This window comes from Nerophis lumbriciformis, linkage group LG31 (genome assembly GCF_033978685.3).
Source record: "Nerophis lumbriciformis linkage group LG31, RoL_Nlum_v2.1, whole genome shotgun sequence".
NCBI lineage: Eukaryota > Metazoa > Chordata > Actinopteri > Syngnathiformes > Syngnathidae > Nerophis > Nerophis lumbriciformis.
Window position 1 is genome coordinate 30255182 of NC_084578.2, and position 18558 is coordinate 30273739.

Below are 18558 nucleotides of genomic sequence, written 5' to 3' on the forward strand. Positions count from 1 at the left end.
GTAGATATTATGAAAAACTTCCAAACATCATTCAAATTTTCAAAATTACGCCCTTTTTGTCACGCTGTGGTCACATGATGATGCGTGGATCGTTCTCCCAAGATGCAGACGGAACTCTGGATGCAGTGTCCAGGTAACAAAATGATTTAATGTCCATAAATCATTCAAAGATACAAAAGTACAGCGTGCCGATAGCACAGGGAGTTAATGGAATAGCTAACAAGAAAACAAATGGCTAAGCTTAGCTCAGGAATCCAAAGGTAAATCAACGTAACTTGTTGCATGGAAGCAAATAAGAAAGCCGACTGAGTTTGGCGAAAAACGGGAATAAGTAGCTCTCTGATTAGTGCCCGGGACCAGGTGAGCATCCCGAACACCAATCAGAGGCAGGTGAAACTAATTTTCCCCCAAGGCAACCAAAACACAAACCCAGGGGTGCACAAAACAGGAACTGAGGGAGTCAAAAAACTAAACAAACATGACCAAGGCAACGGATCATGACACATTTAAATCCATTAGAGTGCATGATGGGAAAAATGTAAAACACTCTCTCCACACTTATCCATGTTTGGTGTATTTTGGCGCGTTAATGACATTGTTGTTAACTCGTGAACTTTGATAGCCCTAATTTTAACACTTTTAAAGTGTTGTTGACACGCCTGGGAGCTTGGCTTCGTTTGGCCATAAATGAGTCAGTGGTCTTTCTGACTAAGATTCTCATGAAAAAACAAAAAACTTGAACAAAGCCAGCAGTTTACTCACCCAGACACTTCAGCGTTGTTACTCTTCCTGAGGTGCATTGGGTTTTACTGTGTGGACACAAGACAGCAGTCGAGCTCAGTGATGGGTTATACAACAGTCAGCAGGACGTGAAGCGCTGCACCAAACGATTAATCTATCGACTATTTTTTGATTATTCAAGCAATCTGTAGATAAAACTTCTTTTTTTGTATCTGTTACAACAAATGTTCGGGGATTCCTCCGCCATCCTGGAAAATCGCGTCTGTTGATGCCAACTTTTTAAATGCCCGTGCATTACAGTGTGCTGCTATGATTCGTTTTCTATAGAGGCAGGCAAGTCGGGGTGTTTTGATGAGGGTTTTATGCTGTCAATTCAAATACCGATCATCCATAAGTGAGATCAGCTGATACAATCACAAGTATTAACTGTACATTATTTAAATTTGTTAACGATGAGTGCTATTGACTATGTATATGATCTAAAAAGGGACAATAAAACCACCTTACTTTTTGAGAAGCAAAGAATGAAATTGGGTATTGGTCCAATATTATGTAGTTACAGATGCAGTATTGGCCATACTAATACTGATACCAATACTCTCTACTTAAAAATTGTTTAAAATCACTAAAATTATTTAGCTTTAAATTTTTTTTATCACAATTATAATCATTAGAAAACACAGGAAGGCAGAGTAACAATATCAACTAAAATATTTAAACAATATCAGCTAACAATATTAACTCTATTTTATTAAGCACAATAAATTCTATAGTACACAATAATTAACACAAGCAAAAACTGTGATTTATTACTCTTTTAAAACATTTGATTTTTGCCCTTGAAATCCTTCTTTGTGCAGGGACATATGCCCTGAATTTGCAAAATAAACTGATTTTGTGAAAATAAAATATCGATCTAATCACTAGTATCACTCATATATTGATACTACCCTTGTTATCGACACTACAGATGTATATATCTATACACCCACCCCTTACGTCAAGGGTGTCAAAATTGTTTTTATTGAGGGCCACATCGGATTTATGGGTGCCTTCAAAACGGCCGCTTACCAGTGAATGTATATAAGTATAAATATAGACTCCACTCATGGTATTACTACACAATTGCCTATGTATTGTAATATTAGATAATAGATAACTAGTTTAGAAATCATACGTAGGTCAAAGTGACAAACAGATACTTAGATATTCATTTTTGGGCCCCTTCTCAAGGTTTCTTCTTTTTCCCAGTTCGGGTTTTTGAAGTTTTTCCTTGCCTGGATGTAGGTTCAGACCAGGGGATGTCGTGGTGATTTGGGAAGCCCTTTGAGGGCACTTGTGATTTAGAGCTATATTTGTGATTAATTGATTTTTATTTTTCGAAAAAAAAAAAAAAAATTTAGTAGATTATATAATATTTGTTGCATGATCAAATAATATTGGAAGTGAACTAAACACTTATTCTTGTGTTGTTTCAAGCTCACTTAGCATTAGCATGTTTCTTTTTAGCCTGCTGCTCTCTTGCTATGTGTGGCACAATTTTAGCTCTCCAGTTGCTCAGTGATAATATTACTTGCAACAAATGTTATTTGCCCCAATTGAGGTGATATTAACTTAAAAGGGCTGCTCTTCACTGTCTATGGACTTACACTAACACAGTTAGTTGCTAGCAATCTCTGCGTCTGTCATAAGGAACGAGCTGCAAAGTGAGCTACAAGCTTCCGCTTCCGAGCAGTATGTCATCTTTGTTTTTTGCCTCATTGTATGGAATTAAATAATTGCTTAACTGCACACTGCTTCTGCCCCCCACGCCTTTCCTTCCTCATCCTGAGAACATGACCATCGATACGACACAACCTGGAACCTAACATTTTTGTTATTGTTCACAAACTCAGGGAGTTTGAGGGCAAAAACCAAATGATTTAAATGAATGCCAATTGAAGTTTTTGCTTTTGTTTAGTAAGAAAAATTGTACGTAACATTAAAGTCCATGAATTTAATATATTTTCTGATTTACAGAAAATATATTAAATTTTTTAGCTTTAAATTTTTTTTAAAGCTAAAAAAATTAGCTTTAAAAAGCTAATTTTAATGGATGAAAATTCATTCATCCATTTTCTACCGTTTGTCCCTTTCGTGGTAGCGGGGGGTGTTGGAGTTTATCTCAGCTGCATTCGGGCGGAAGGCGGGGACACCCTGTACTAGCAATTTTAAAATCTAGTATGATAAACTTTATGAAAAAGTGTTTACTATTGTTACTTCCTTAAAAAAATTTCAGTTGTTTATTATTTTGTTAAAGTATTGGGTCTGAATTGGAGGCCAAAAATGTTGATCGTGAAATCCTTAATTCAAATTTCTGTTTAATTTGTACCTGAAAGTTGTAGCGTTTTGCAGCTGTATAGTCTGCGATTGGCTAAGGTTATGGCTGAGGCTGATGGACACCAGATTGTACTGAAGGTTCTGCTCGATGGAAGTCAGCGGGATGAAGAATGACTCAACATAACTGCAAACACACAAAAAACACAAACATTACAACCAGAATACTGAATTGAATTAAAATCTAAACATTACTTTTTTGATAAGGGGATCTATGTTATAGTGACAGAAATGTACACCAAGTAAGGTCAGATAAAATAAATGATGTATGCAGTTTCATACATATTGATGTGATTGTCAGGATTGAGCTTTTCGTGACCCCAAGATGCAGAGACAGATGGCAATATGTAGGTAATAGAACATAATTATGTACTCAGAGAGCAAAAACAGCAGAAACAAAAGGCTAGTGCAGAGGTCTGCAACCAGCGGCTCTTTAGCGCAGCCCTAGTGTTTCCATGGAGCTTTTTCAAAAATGCATGAAAATAGAAAAAGAAGGGGGAAAAACTAAATTTTTTGTTTTAATAGGGTTTCTGTAGGAGGACAACATGAAACAAAGTTCCCAAATTGTTAGAAATCCCACTGTTTATATTAAACATGATTCTCTGATGAGCGTATTTGGCGACCGCCGTTTTGTCCTACTAATCTTGGCGGTCCTTGAACTCACCCTAGTTTGTTTACATGTATAACTTTCTTCAACGATGCCAGAGAAAGACATATTTTATGCCATTCATTCTTTGTCTCATTTGTTTGAATGCACAAAGGTGAATTTTGTTTATGTCATTGACTTGTGTGGAGTGCTTATCAAGCATATTTGGTCAGTGCATGACTTAGGGTGACCAGGTGTCCGGATTTAGGCCGGACAGTCCGGATTTTTAATGCCCTGTCCGGCGTCCGGCGCAGCATCAAGCCGGACACGTATTTGTCCTCCTTTTTGAGGCACTAGGCTTGAAGAGCGGAGTTTTTTCATCTTTGCTGGGCTGCAGCCCAATAGCCAATCAAAGACCGTGAAAAATGCCCCCAACGCAGTAACGTATCAAATGATTGGCTAAGAGCTGTGTCGGATACAAATCTGCTTATCATTGGTTAAAAAAGTAAACAAGGGTCCATGTGCTGTTGCGGCATGACATTGACAGAAAGTTAGCATCATGCCAAAACGCAAGACCTCGTTTAATTCTGAATGGATAAAAGAGAACGAATTCATAACGAAAAGCAGTCGAGACTCATTCCATGGCTTCTGCACACTTTGTCGATGTGATGTCGACGTAAGTAGTCAGGGGAATGCTGCAATTGAACGGCATGCGGGTGCGCGGATAAACATAAAAGTAATAAACATGCGGCAGGTACCTCTTCAATGAGGACATTTTTTTCGTGAAGTTTCGTCGCCCCTGGATGACAAGATAACCGCTGCGGAGCTGTGCAAGGTGTGCCATGCTGTAAAGCAGTGGTTCTCAAATGGGGGTACGCGTACCCCTGGGGGTATGTAATGTAATGTAAGTTCATAAACTGAACATCAAATTAAGTAGGCTATTCCATTCATTACCATAAACCCAGAGTTTCCCCCATGCCATGATGGTTTGACCCTCACTAAAATGTCTGTCAAAAAGAACTGTGAAAAGAAATGCAACAATGCAATATTCAGTCTTGACAGCTAGATTTTTTGTAGACATGTTCCATATATATTGATGTTAAAGATTTCTTTTTTTGTGAAGAAATGTTTAGAATTAAGTTCCTGAATCCAGGTGGATCTCTATTACAATCCCCAAAGAGGGCACTTTAAGTTGATGATTACTTCTATGTGTAGAAATATTTATTTATAATTGAATCACTTGTTTATTTTTCAACAAGTTTTTAGTTATTTGTATATCTTTTTTTCCAAATAGTTCAAGAAAGACCACTACAAATGAGCAATATTTTGCACTGTTATACAATTTGATAAATCAGAAACTGATGACATAGTGCTGTATTTTACTTCTTTATCTCTTTTTTTCAACCAAAAATGCTTTGCTCTGATTAGGGGGTACTTGAATAAAAAAAAATGTTCACAGGGGGTGCATCACTGAAAAAAGGGTTGAGAACCACTGCTGTAAAGCAGCACCAGTCCTACAGAAGTTTAGACTGCGGCATGAAAGGGGACCGGAAGATTTTCAGTGACTAGCCCACAGCTAAAGGGATGGCCTGTGGCCGAACAAAAGCCAAGGCATTGTGCGAGAACGTCATCGCTCACTATTCGGTACAGGAACATACCGACTACATAAAAGAAAACAACCTACCCTTTTCCGTGGCAACCGACGCCTCAAATAAAGGAACAAACAAGTGTTTTCCCATTGTGGTAAGGTATTTTCACTTTGATGAAGGCATCCAACATGTCCTGTTGGATTTTTATAGTGACAGCAACGAAACGTCAGAAGCCATAACAAACCAGCTGCTGGCAAAACTTGAGATGTCTGGCTTAGAGGTGAAAAACATGTCTGCATATGCAGCAGACAATGCCAGTGTCAATTGTGGCAAACATAACAGTGTGTATCAGAAGCTGAAACTGAGCCAAAAAGATGTGCTCCCTGCAAACTGTTTGGCCCATATTCTGCATAACGCAACCAGATATGCAGCAAGCAGCCTTGATGTTGATGTGGAACATTTTTTGTGGCATTTTTCTTTTTATTATATATGTTAACTACATTTAAGTCCACACATGTTATGCTTTGTGGCACTCTGCACTTGAAAAGATTAATCTCAGTGGTCACTTTTTGAACACCACAATGTATTGAATAAATACAAATACTGTTAACAAACACTTGACTTTAATATTTTTTCCTATTCAGCCACACAAACATCATCTTTAAACCACTCAAAATTGTACTATAAATAAGGTATACCAGAGTCCTATGTACACCATAGTAATTTATTGATATGCCGCATAATGTCCTCCTTTTTGGTGTCATGGAAATGGTCACCCTAGCATGACTGCAAGCTAATCGATGCTAACATGCTATTTAGGCTAGCTTTATATACGTATCGCATCTTGGCACTCAGCATCAAGGGTTGGAATTGGGGGTTAAATCACCAAAAATGATTCCCGGGCGCGGCCACCGCTGCTGCCCACTGCTCCCCTCACCTCCCAGGGGGTGATCAAGGGTGATGGGTCAAATGCAGAGAATAATTTCGGCACACCTCGTGTGTGTGTGACAATCATTGGTACTTTAACTTTAACTTATTATGCCTCACTTGTAGGTATATTTGAGCTCATTTAATATCCTATGTCCTCTGTGTATTTAATTTATATCTGCATTTCTCATGACACATTATCTGTATGCAATATTGCCTGCATTTCTGATAGTGGTTTGTGTGCCGTTATAGACCACAGCAAACGTAACCCAACGTGCATAGACTGTTATATATCCATTCGAAGAAGACAGCCTGCCATTTCTTTTAACTTGGACACACACATCTAGACCATTGGCCATTCTAAGCCAGTAATTTAGAAGAGTTATCTCACCCCCTGAAAAGCCTGCATTTTACTAATGATTTAGAAAGTTGTAAAAATAGGTAGAATACATTTTACATTTCAACATTTCGGTCAACGAAGATTTGTGTCAGCTTGGCTAATATAGACACTTATATCATGTGTTGACGTTATTATATCACTTTTAGAAGCCTTTAAATTTTTTGCGGCACCAGACAGATTTTTTTTTTTTGGTCCAATATGGCTCTTTCAACATTTTGGGTTGACGACCCCTGGGCTAGTGCAAGGCACGTAGCGGCAGCAGACAACACTGACAAAAGACAAAATCCAGCACTTGCGAGGAGCAATTATGAATTATTGTGATCACCAGGTGTCGCCAAAAACAAAGCACCACTCCACTTCAAAAACACACATCTGTAATAAGGTATATGTTTTTCACACCTACCAGTGTTCTCTGGGTAATTTCACTTGACCAAGCCTTTTTTTTAACATTCCACTCTACATAGTAATGAAAGTCCTATCATTCGTGCTGATATCATGTCGGATTATTATCGGTATCGGCCAACACTCAAGGCTGCATTATCAGTATCATATCGGAAGTTAAAAAGTTGTGTCGGGGAACCCCTAATTCAAAGTGCCTTGAACACAGGTAAAAAACATTTGTTGCCCGCTAATGAAAATCTGTTTATTTGTGGGGATCCCTATAAGCTGTGCTTCTGCTCACAGTAGAAGCATTTAAGTCCCATCTTAAAACTCATTTGTATACGCTAGCCTTTAAATAGACCCCCCTTTTAGACCAATTGATCTGCCGTCTCTTTTCTGCTCTGCCCCCTTCTCCTGCGTGGAGAGGTTTTTAGATGACTACAGCTGATGCGCTAGCTGTTCAAAGTCGGGATCCAGGGTGGAGCACTCATCTGTGCATCAGTTGGGGACGTCTCTGCGCTGCTGACTTGTCTCCACTCAAGATGATCCACTACTGGCCCCACTATGGACTGGACTCTCACACTATTAACTAGATTCTTTCAACATCCGTTGCATCGGTCGCCCAGGGGGGGGTCCCCACATCTGCGGTCCCCTCCAAGGTTTCTCATTGTTTCCCATTGGGTTGAGTTTTTTCTTGCCCTGAGGTGGGATCTTAGCCGAAAATGTCGTTGTGGCTTGTGCAGCCCTTTGAGACACTTGTGATTAAGGGATTTATAAATAAACGTTGATTAATTGATTGATTGACATGCAAAAAAAATCTAAAAATGTTATGAATCGGATTTGACCAATAAATTCCTTAGTTGAGGACAGTCCTAGTTATTATATGTTTATTTTTACAACATATTATTTGTTTTATCACTGTAATGTTCTCCACAGGACAAGTGGTGCTGTTGTATGCATCTATTGAACACGTTCAGTACTGTACATGTATAATACAGTAAATGAGTCCGGTCTCATCACATTCATGGCTTTTGCGGCTCGTTGTATCATGTCTGTAGACGTCCTCGTCTTGTAATCGTGTCTCTAGTCAACTACAGAAAACAGGAAATAAGGGGACACTGAATTTTGGGGACGGCGTGGTGTGGTGGGTAGAGCGGCCTTGCCAGAAACTTGAGGGTTCCAGGTTCGCTCCCTGCCTTTTGCCATCCAAATCACTGCCGTTGTGTCCTTGGGCAAGACACTTCACCCTTGCCCCCAGTGCCACACACACTGGTGAATGAATGATAGGTGGTCCGTCAGTCTACCCCAGGGCAGCTGTGGCTACAAATGTAGCTTACCACCACCGAAGTGTGAATGTGGAGTGAACGAATGATGGGTTCATACTTCTCTGTGAGCACTTTGAGTATCTAGTTGATAGAAAAGCGCTCTATTTATCTAATCCATTATTATTATTATTAATCCCTTCACACTATTTTCCACGTCAATACGCCCACTCCTTGAACACCAAACCAGTGAAAGGTTAAGTTACATAAGCGTTTAAAAAAATTAGGATTTTACTCACTAGTTTAAAAATATCCAAAGCAACCATTTTGAAAATATATAATATAATATAATATATAGTTTCCTTAGGATGATCGCGTGTGACGGGTGATGAACGCCTTGAATTTGAGTGGCCCCTAAACTTGGTGTGGTAAGTCCATGGAGTAAGGCGGCCATGTATGTGGGTATTGTAGTACATGCCTTCTCCCCCTCGGCTGTTACTTCTTCTCGTTTCATGTCCTACCACTAGCTCAGATATCTATAAAACAAATATTTGATAGTTTTTTGTCCACAACATTTTAAACAAGACTACATGGATGGTTAGCCGCTAAACTCCAATGACTTGGTTTGAGGAGACAAAAGAACAGGTAGGATTAAGTATTATTTGCATTTAATTGTGGGATATGCACCATTTCACCGACACGCAACGTGTAGTGAAATAAATCCTGGATTTTTTCTGTATCGATCCGAGAGTGGGTAGGTGTGCCTATTTATATCCATATACTGTTGTGCACTTTATATAATCTACATAATTTTAATGAAGTTTGTTTTTGAACGTGTCTGTAAAAAAAAGAAGAATTGAGGGTATGTTCGTCTTCAAGATATGTGTGTACATTTTCAAAAGATAAATTCGGATACTCTTGTGGAGGGTGTATCCATGGTCAAATGTGACAGAATGGAATAAACAAATAAATATTTCATTAATTACTTAAATGTGTCATTAACTAATCAAAACTGGAATTATAAGTGTTATTAAATGTGTAATGAAAAAATTTAATGTAAAATTACATTTATTTATTTACTTATTTATTTAATTCACAATAATCAATTATCTAATTAATTATTTCATAATTGATTTATTTAATGTTGTAATGACTTATTTCACAATTTAATTATTTCAAAGTTTAATTAATTACTTACTTAAATATTTGTTTAATCTCAGCATGCTGTAAAGTGGTTTTATGGGATTTTATGTGGTTTTTACCTGTCTGATAGAACCCAATGTGTCCAGTTTGCTGGGTCCTCCGTGTCTATCCTCCATGTGTTAAAGGGTGTTTCAGGGTTCCATATTAGATCCATTGTTGTTTTTCATCAGTGTAAATCTCTGTGATAATGTGTCTGATGCTGCGTTCCATTTTTAAGCAGATGACGTGGTCATATATTGTTCATCCCCTGCTGTAGCGCAAACCTTTGAGCTCCTGCAGTCTTCTTCAGTCCCAGCTGACTCAGCTGAAACTAGTGCTAAATGCAGATCAATTTAAGGTGATGTTATCTTTAAATGGCAAACAGCTGCCATTGAACATTCCAAAAATATAAGGTTGAACTTGAATTGGTAAAGACATGCTGTACTTGGGGATTGTTATTGATGAGAACTTGTCTTTTAAATCACACATAGAAAAACTTGTGGCTAAACTTAAAATTAAATTTTTTTTCTTTAGAATCGAGTCCTGTTTTCCCTACAAGTTAGAAAACGCTTGATTCTAACCACTTTTATGCTTTTGCTAGATTATGGAGACACTTATTTGAAAAAAAACTGGGTACTGTATTTCACTGTGCCTTACGTTTTATTATCGGCTGTGGCAACTTTGTCCACCATTGCACTTTGTACGCAACGGCAAAATGCCCATCTTTGCCAGTCCGCAGATTTTGTCAATGGATGGTTTTTATACATATAACCCTTTTTGGTTTGGTTTCCCCTTATTTATGTTATTTTATGTGTAGAGACACCAGTCGCTACAGTTTAAGGTCACAGAACATCCTCAGCATTTTGTTTCCTAGAGCCAACACAAGTCTTGGTAAAATTAAAAAAAGCCTTCAGATTTGCTGCCCATGGTCATGGAATGAATTACAAAAGGATCTTAGGTTAACTGAACTCATCACTTTGGGGGAATTTCAAGACAGTTTAAAGGCTTGAGCAACTGTTTCTATTAGGCATTGTACTTGTTTTAACATTTTTGTGGAAACATTTATTTTTTAGCTATTGCATTTTTTATGTTCATGTTATAAGTATTTTGTACTTTTAACTAAAGTGTGTGACTGCTCCTGTTTTTTGTTGTTGTTCTATGTATTTATGAAACCTGTTTTGGCTGAATGAAATTAATTAATCATTTATTCATTTCATGAACATGTGTGACAGCTTCATGATTTATTGTATCTGTCAAACTCAGTCATCAAAGTCAGTGGGCGGGACTAACAGGAATATAGTCCAGTGATTGTTTAGATCTGAAGCAGCGGTCCCCAAACCTTTTGACCCACGGGCCGCATTGGGTTAAAAGAATTTGGCCAGGGGCCGGGCTATATATATACAATTACCATATGTATGGTAATTGTAATCGTAGATGCGGACAGACTCACCACGTTCAGAGCACGTTGATGTCACATTACCGATGGGAAAATGCATTTTTAGACAATATGATTTGCCTGAGCGGCTAGGAGACCCCGAGAGTAACAAGTGGTAGAAAATGGATTGATGGATGGGCTAGAAAAGACAGATTTAAAAAAATTATAATTAAACTTTGGACTTCTCGCGAGCCGGATTTTGGACGCTGGAGGGCCATATCTGGCCCGCGGGCCGTAGTTTGGGGACCACTGGAATTTTGAAAGTCTTTGAAATCATGGCGGCTAAGGAGGATATACTTGTACCTTTGGGAGTTGGACGTAGATGTTTTAGACCTTGCCGAGTATGTGGAAGAAAGACCCACTGACCACAAGCATGTAGCAGTTCAACTCGAGGAATTTATTGAAGTTGTCGGAGTTATTTCCGCACCAAGATATAGACCAGTACGCCTCAGCTTCTCTGGTTGAAGTTCCACAAACAAAGTGGCGGGTAACCAATCAGGTGTTTTGACAGATAAAATACATTTATGAAGCTGCCACACATATTCATAAAATAAATATTTAATTAATCAATTAAATAATTAATTAATTAAATAGAATAAACAATTAAATTGTGAATTATTAAATCAATCTTCACAATATTAAACAAATATTTGTTAATTGAAGTATTTCCATTTTCAATCATTAATGACACAGTTAAGTAATAATCATGTAAAGATTTATTCATTTATTTATATAATTCTGTCTTATTTGGGTCTTGGGGGGTTTAATTTACAATTTAAAGTGAGCGCCTCCACACACAAAATGTTTGCAGACAGATACGCAGAAAGTGAGATGAAAAAGTGACGTACACCAAAGCATATCCAATACATACGTATTACTACAAAGAAGTGTGTTAAATGGAGATTAGAATCATCATAGGTCTATTTAATACACATGTGTTAAAGTCTATTCCAAATATTACAAACGTGTAATGAAATGAGTTTAAGAGAACAAGCTAAGCAAAAGGGCCATGCAGCACAAACATCACCTGTTATATCCCAGCTGTTTGCAGGCAGACACTCCAAGCCAATTATTCCAGTCCTCAGAGCAGACTGTCCTCCACACACCTTCTCTCTGGACTTGCAGGACTGAACTCCGCCCACTGAGACGCACTGGCACAAAAAACAGACAATTATTAAATATATAAATCTTGCTGGAAAATAACATGTACCGGTACACTCAATTGTGGGGCAGAAGCATCACATGCTCAATGTGTCTGGAGTGTTTTATATATCTTCAGGACAGACCATAGACAATCACTTGGAAAGAGTTGTTATCTATTTGATATTTTTTTAGACTTAGGTATGTGTTCTTATCTCTCATAAGGATTGTAAACGATAGGCAAAAAAAAAAAAAAGTGCAGTTCCCCTTTAACGAAGTGATCACTGCAAACTTGTGCATTCTTCGACTTTGCTCCCTTGGACTAAACTGTGTGCCACTTTTCTCATTGTCTTTTGTAAAATGTTGCACTCTTCCGCCCTTCTTGATTACCATCACTTCGAGCTTGACATATTTGATGAGCTGGATGTGATGTCAGGTAAAAAATCCTATTCATATATCTATGTGTGTTTGTTTTATGGTTGTAAATTGTCGAGCGTAAACCTTTGCTTATGCTCTTAAAACATTGCACGTAAGTTACACCTTTCTCCCTTAACATAAGCAGGAAACACAAGGTGGAACTAATCTTCCCGGCAATCTGAGCACGCCAGATACATCTAAAGTAGCGTACCGCAAGCAGTGATTGTACAACCCCTAGAAAATTATGGAATCACTAGTCTTGGAGGATGTTCATTCAGTTGTTTAAATTTTGTGGAAAAAAAGGTGATGACACACATGACATAAAACTATACAATGTAAAAAAAAAAATCTGTAAAAAAACGGTCATCTACTGACAGCTACGGCTGCCAAACAAAAACCATAAAATTAAAGTAAAACATTGTAAACCAAATAATGATCAAAAACATATTTACAGTAAAATATCGTAATTTTACAGATTTTTACTAAATTGTTAAGATCAACCACCTTTAATAAAGTGACGATGCAAACAGTTCTGCAGAAAAATACCTTTATTCTACAGCATGGGTGTCAAACTCTGGCCTTGAGGCGATATCAAATTAACACTAAAGCTGGCCCGCCCTCTCCTCTCGGGATGGTCTCCTGCTGGCCCCACTATGGACTGGACTCTCACTATTGTGTTAGATCCACTATGGACTGGACTCTCACAATATTATGCTAGATCCACTGGACGTCCATTGCACTGGTCGCCCGGGGGGGGGGGGGGGGGCTATATAAATAAACATTGATTGATTGATTAATTGCTTTTCCTTAGCCCATTGTAACCTTGTTTTTCTTCTGTTCAGGTGTTAATGACACATTTCGTTTAGCTTTTCTGTACTTAATTCCCATTTCCTCTAGGTGGTTTCTTGTTTTCCTTGGTCTCCCAGTATGCTTGATTTTTACAATCTTCCCAAGTGGTTTGCACACAGCTGACTATGAACAATCAAAATCTTTTGAAGAAGTTTGATAATCCTCCACTTTGTTTTAATTGACATTTCTCCTGTTGGAGCCATGATTCATGTCAATCCACATTGTGCAACAGCTCTGCAAAGTGTGAACACCCCTTTTTAGCTGCAGACTAATAAAACAATTGAATCTGATATAGGCGTTAGCTTTGGAAATGAAAATGTACAGGGTGATTCCATCATTTCCATCAAAATAGAGTGATTATTTTATTCTTTCACTCTGCTTGATCTAAAAATGAAACTGTTACTATAGTTAATTATATGCTTGGTTTTGTTTAGTGTTTCTTAAAACCAGAAAGTTGCAATTTTGTGTCATATCTGTAATCTGCATTTTATCTACAAAAGTAATCATCCATCCATCCATCCATCCATCTTCTTCCGCTTATCCGAGGTCGGGTCGCGGGGGCAGCAGCCTAAGCAGGGAAGCCCAGACTTCCCTCTCCTCAGCCACTTCGTAAGTAATCAACTAAAATAAAATCCTCCAAGTCTGGTGATTCCATATTTTGTACCTCTCCTAAATTTCATTTTTGTCATCAAGGTGTCAGTGCAAGACTCGGCTCTCTACAAAACTACTAAGAACAGCCATTAAGCACTACATAACCCATGATTGTTTGGCTAGTCTTGTCTAGTCTAGTAGCTAGCAGTATTGCTAGAGGTCGACATAACTTAATTTTTTCAACCAAGTGAGTCTGAAGGACAATGCTGAGAAGAAGAAGTAAATGATAATTATTTATGTTTATTAATTTATCAAAAATAAATAAATCATCACAAACATGACAGAGCATGTCGCTTAGCAGTTAAAACAGTGAAACTATTGGACCGTAGCACAGCTAGTCTGTGCCATACTGAAGCAGAACGAGTCGATAATGCCAGCCAAGGACATTAAAATGATATCTAATGTATCCATAAAAAATGGCAAAGCTACTGATGGTGTGTTTGACAGAGAAGCAACTGGAAGAAGACACCATAGAAGTATTTCAATACGAGTACTTCGAGTTACCGCTGTATGTATGTATCATCACAGTTTATCCTAACTTGAGGTTTTATTGGGATTCTAGGCCAATTATGCTGATGCAGAAGAAAAAAATACAGTCACACATGTGAGTTTGTACTGGGAAAATGGAATCAAGCAAAGCAATGAAACAATTTTTAGGTTGAAGTGTAAAAGTCAACACAAAAGCAAAAGTTGTTGGAGCAGACAGAAGCCATCAGTGTTATTAGTGTATATGTCTAATAGGAGTAGAAATTATATAAAGACAACATGTAGTTTTGTGTCTCACCACAGCCTAGCTCGTCCTCGCCATTGTCACAGTCCACCTTTCCATCACACTGGGCTGAACTTCTTATGCACTGAGATGAAAAGCCGCACTGAAACTTCCCCATGCAGCTCAGACCCACTAAACACACACACACACACACACACACACACACACACACACACACACACACACACACACACACACACACACACACACACAGAGAGAAATATATAAATAATTAGCCTGAAAATTGTTATGGAAAGCTTAACACAATGTATAATAAATGTCACTGTTTCAATCAATTTCAATGAATAAATGTACTTTGCTTGTATTCACAGTCAATTTGTCATACGGCGTGGCGAATTTGGTAGAGCGGCCGTGCCAGCAATCGGAGGGTTGTTGGTTACTGGGGTTCAATCCCCACCTTCTACCATCCTAGTCACGTCCGTTGTGTTCTTGGGCAAGACACTTCACCCATTAGATTAGATTAGATTAGATTTATTGGTCCCCTTGGGGAAATTCATTGTCACTGCCGTACATTTAAACACTAGACATTACACATCACACAAAAAAAAATAACAGACATCATACATGACTAACACACATTTACAGGCTTGTCAGACAGGTCGGCCGGGCCTGCTGTTAAGGGCGGCTATACCTGCAGGGATCAGGCTTTTCCTGAGGCGGGCCCTCCGGAATTTGATTGTTCTGTACCTGCGCCCTGATGGTAGTGGGATGATGTATTGGTGTAGTGGGTGAGTGATATCCTGGACTATTGTTTTTGCCAGTCGGGTGATGGACCTGTGGTTTATGTCTGAAATGTTGGGTGTGGGTAGGCCGATGATTTTAGCTGCTATGTTTGTAATGCGTGTGAGTTTGGTCCGGTTGGTTACAGAAAGCATGGTGAAAAAACATGTGGAACAGTACAGAAGGATGGGTTGAACAATGCTTTGGTAAAGTAATAACAGGAGATGAGGTGCAACGTATAGTCCTTTAAGTTTCCGGATGGCTGACAGTCTTTGTTGACTTCTTTTTTGAATGTCCGTGGTGTGTTGATCAAAGGTGAGTTTATTGTCCAAGGTTATGCCCAGGTATTTAAAAGTGTCAACTGTTTTAACTGTTTGTGTGTTTATGATGATGGGGTTCTGAGGTGAGGGGGGGTTGAACCATATTTATTTTGTTTTATTGACATTGATTTCCAGATAACTGGCTGTGCATGACTCTGTGAAATGTTTGAATGTGTTATGATAGTCCAGGATGGATTGACTGTTGGAGATGAGTGCGAGAATGGCTGTGTCATCTGAGTATTTTAAGTATGTTGTGGTGGGTGAGATGCTACGGCAGTCATTGGTGTAGAGTGTGTACAGGAAAGGGCTCAACACACATCCCTGTGGGACCCCGGTGTTGATGGTAAGCATCGGGGATGTGTTTGAGCCCACCCTTACTGCTTGCAATCGGTCGGTGAGGAAGTTGTGGGTGAGGTGGATCAGCTGAGGGGGGATGTTGAGCTGGTGTAGTTTCCGGATCAGTAGATGCTTCTGTAGGGAGTTGAAGGCGGAGCTGATGTCCACGAAGAGGATCCTGGCAAAGTTGCCTGGGGAGTCCAGATGCTGGAGGAGGAGATGCAGCAGGCAGGCCACAGCATCCTCTGTGTCCCTCCTGGCCCTGTAGGCAAATTGGAGGGGGTCCAAGTGTGGGGTGACAACTGGAAGGATGTTGTGAAGCAGCAGTTTCTCCAGGCACTTCATAATTATAATTAATGAGGGCTATGGGGCGGTAATGGTTGAGTTCTGTGGGTCTGGATTTTTTCGGTACTGGGATGATGGTTGCAGTTTTCCACAATGTAGGTATTGTTGCAGTCCAGTAGCTTTCACAGAAGAGTGAGTGTAGGATAGCCTTGCTCCTGATGGCTGCTGGTTAGCGCCTTGCATGGCAGCTCCCGCCATCAGTGTGTGAATGTGTGTGTGAATGGGTGAATGTGGAAATACTGTCAAAGCGCTTTGAGTACCTTGAAGGTAGAAAAGCGCTATACAAGTATAACCCATTTATCATTTATACCAAGCACAAAATAGTGTCAAGTTATTTTCAAACATTAAATGGATTTACCACACCGATGTGGAGGGTTAAATAAGACTGAATGAAATATATAAATACTTACATCATTAAATTGTGAAGTGAATTACATTTATATAGCGCTTTCTCTAGAGACTCAAAGCACTTTACATAAAACCCATTATCTACATCTTTAAGCTACATTTACACCTGTGTGGGTGGCACTGGTAGAGGGGGGGTGAAGTGTCTTTCCCAAGGACACAAAGGCAGTGACTCGGATGGTGGAGGCTAGAACCTGGAACCCTCAAGTTGCTGGCAGGGCCGCTCTACCAACTGACCCCCCACCTTCTATAGGTGTGTCATTAATTAATTGAAATTGGAATTGAATACATACATTTGTCAATAATTAATATACTATAATTATATTAATTATTTTACTACTTAAATAATTTCAGAATTTATTATTTGATTATTTAGTGATTAGCATGTAGGCCACACAGTCAGGAGATTGGGGTTCGATTCTCTGTTTCGTAGGTGGGTTTTTCCTCCAGCTTCCTTCCACATTTCAAAAATATGCATGTTAGGTTAATTGAAGACTCTAAATCAGGGATTTTCATACTGAAAAATTAAAGTGTGTGGGGGCCATTTTAATATTCTTTTATTTAGTTAAAAAAAATACTATATTCTGTATATTCAAAGACAAAACTTTGTGTCAGCTCCGTGTTACAGGTGGTTAAGTCCATTTTTATTATTTTTTTGAAACTATACAAACAATCCTCCTATAGTCCATGTCTGAATGTACCTTTACAATAAATAAATTATTTACACAATTTATTAACATTTGTATGTTTAATTACAATTATAATTAATTATTGACACATTTAAGTAACTATTTGAAGATGTATTTATTCAACTTTGTCCCATTTGACCGTCCATACAGCATTGCCAGATATACCATAATTATCCAATGTGTGCGATATCACTTTTTGTACAATGCACATTTAAAAAAATCTCACAATGTATGATAATTTGTTTTTTTTTGTCCTGTCCGGCCCCTCAGGCAAATCATATTGTTGATGTAGATGCCGAAATCGGCTGTACAGATGTACTTTACAAAAGAGAAGTGTGGGATACTTCTCTTGTTGCCTAATTTGTATTTAACTTTATTAAATGGATTTTTTTTAATATTTGGTGCAGCCGGGCCGGAGCAGGAGGGGATGGAAAGAGAAAAAAAGGAAGACAGAGGGGGAAATTGATAATTTGAGCCATTTAATAGATGATATTAGCAAACACAAACAAGATTCATGCTGCAGTTGTGTTTTGTCCTATGTGACTCTTTACAGCCAGGTGGGGTCGCTGTTCTCACAACAGTACCTTTAGTTTATTTAAAACTGCAATTTGAAACTGTACTACAGTATACACCAGGCCTTGGCAATTATTTTGACTTGGGGGGGCCAAAATTTGAGAAAAAAATGTGTCTGGGGGCTGGTATATCTATCTATATACACACATATACATGTATATATATTTACATACATACATATATATGTAAGATGTGAAAATCTGCTGTACAGTATGTGTGCTTGTGTCCTATTTTTAGGAACACTAATACAAAACCTCACAATAATGTCTGAAAGCTAAAAACGTTATGACAGACCGCCTTAAAAAAACGGAATGGAATTTTACATTGTTTTACTGAATGAGACACCCAGAATGTACATGAAAACATAGAATGTGGGATTTACAATATTAACTATAAAACACTGAATATTGACAACATATGAATGTCACACCCCCTCTCGAGCGA

At 38.5% G+C, this 18558-nt stretch overlaps 1 protein-coding gene across 1 annotated transcript in view; it reads right to left on the reverse strand.

Moving 5' to 3' along the window:
- tmprss3a (transmembrane serine protease 3a) overlaps nt 1–18558 on the reverse strand; it is a 54534-nt gene that overhangs the window by 20267 nt on the left and 15709 nt on the right. Inside the window, exons 3-6 of the mRNA XM_061926267.1 lie at nt 14721–14837; nt 11907–12030; nt 3113–3244; nt 763–809 (exon numbers count right to left, since the gene is read on the reverse strand). Of these exons, the coding sequence (XP_061782251.1) occupies nt 763–809; nt 3113–3244; nt 11907–12030; nt 14721–14837 (420 nt within the window). The remainder of the gene's footprint in view (nt 1–762; nt 810–3112; nt 3245–11906; nt 12031–14720; nt 14838–18558) is intronic.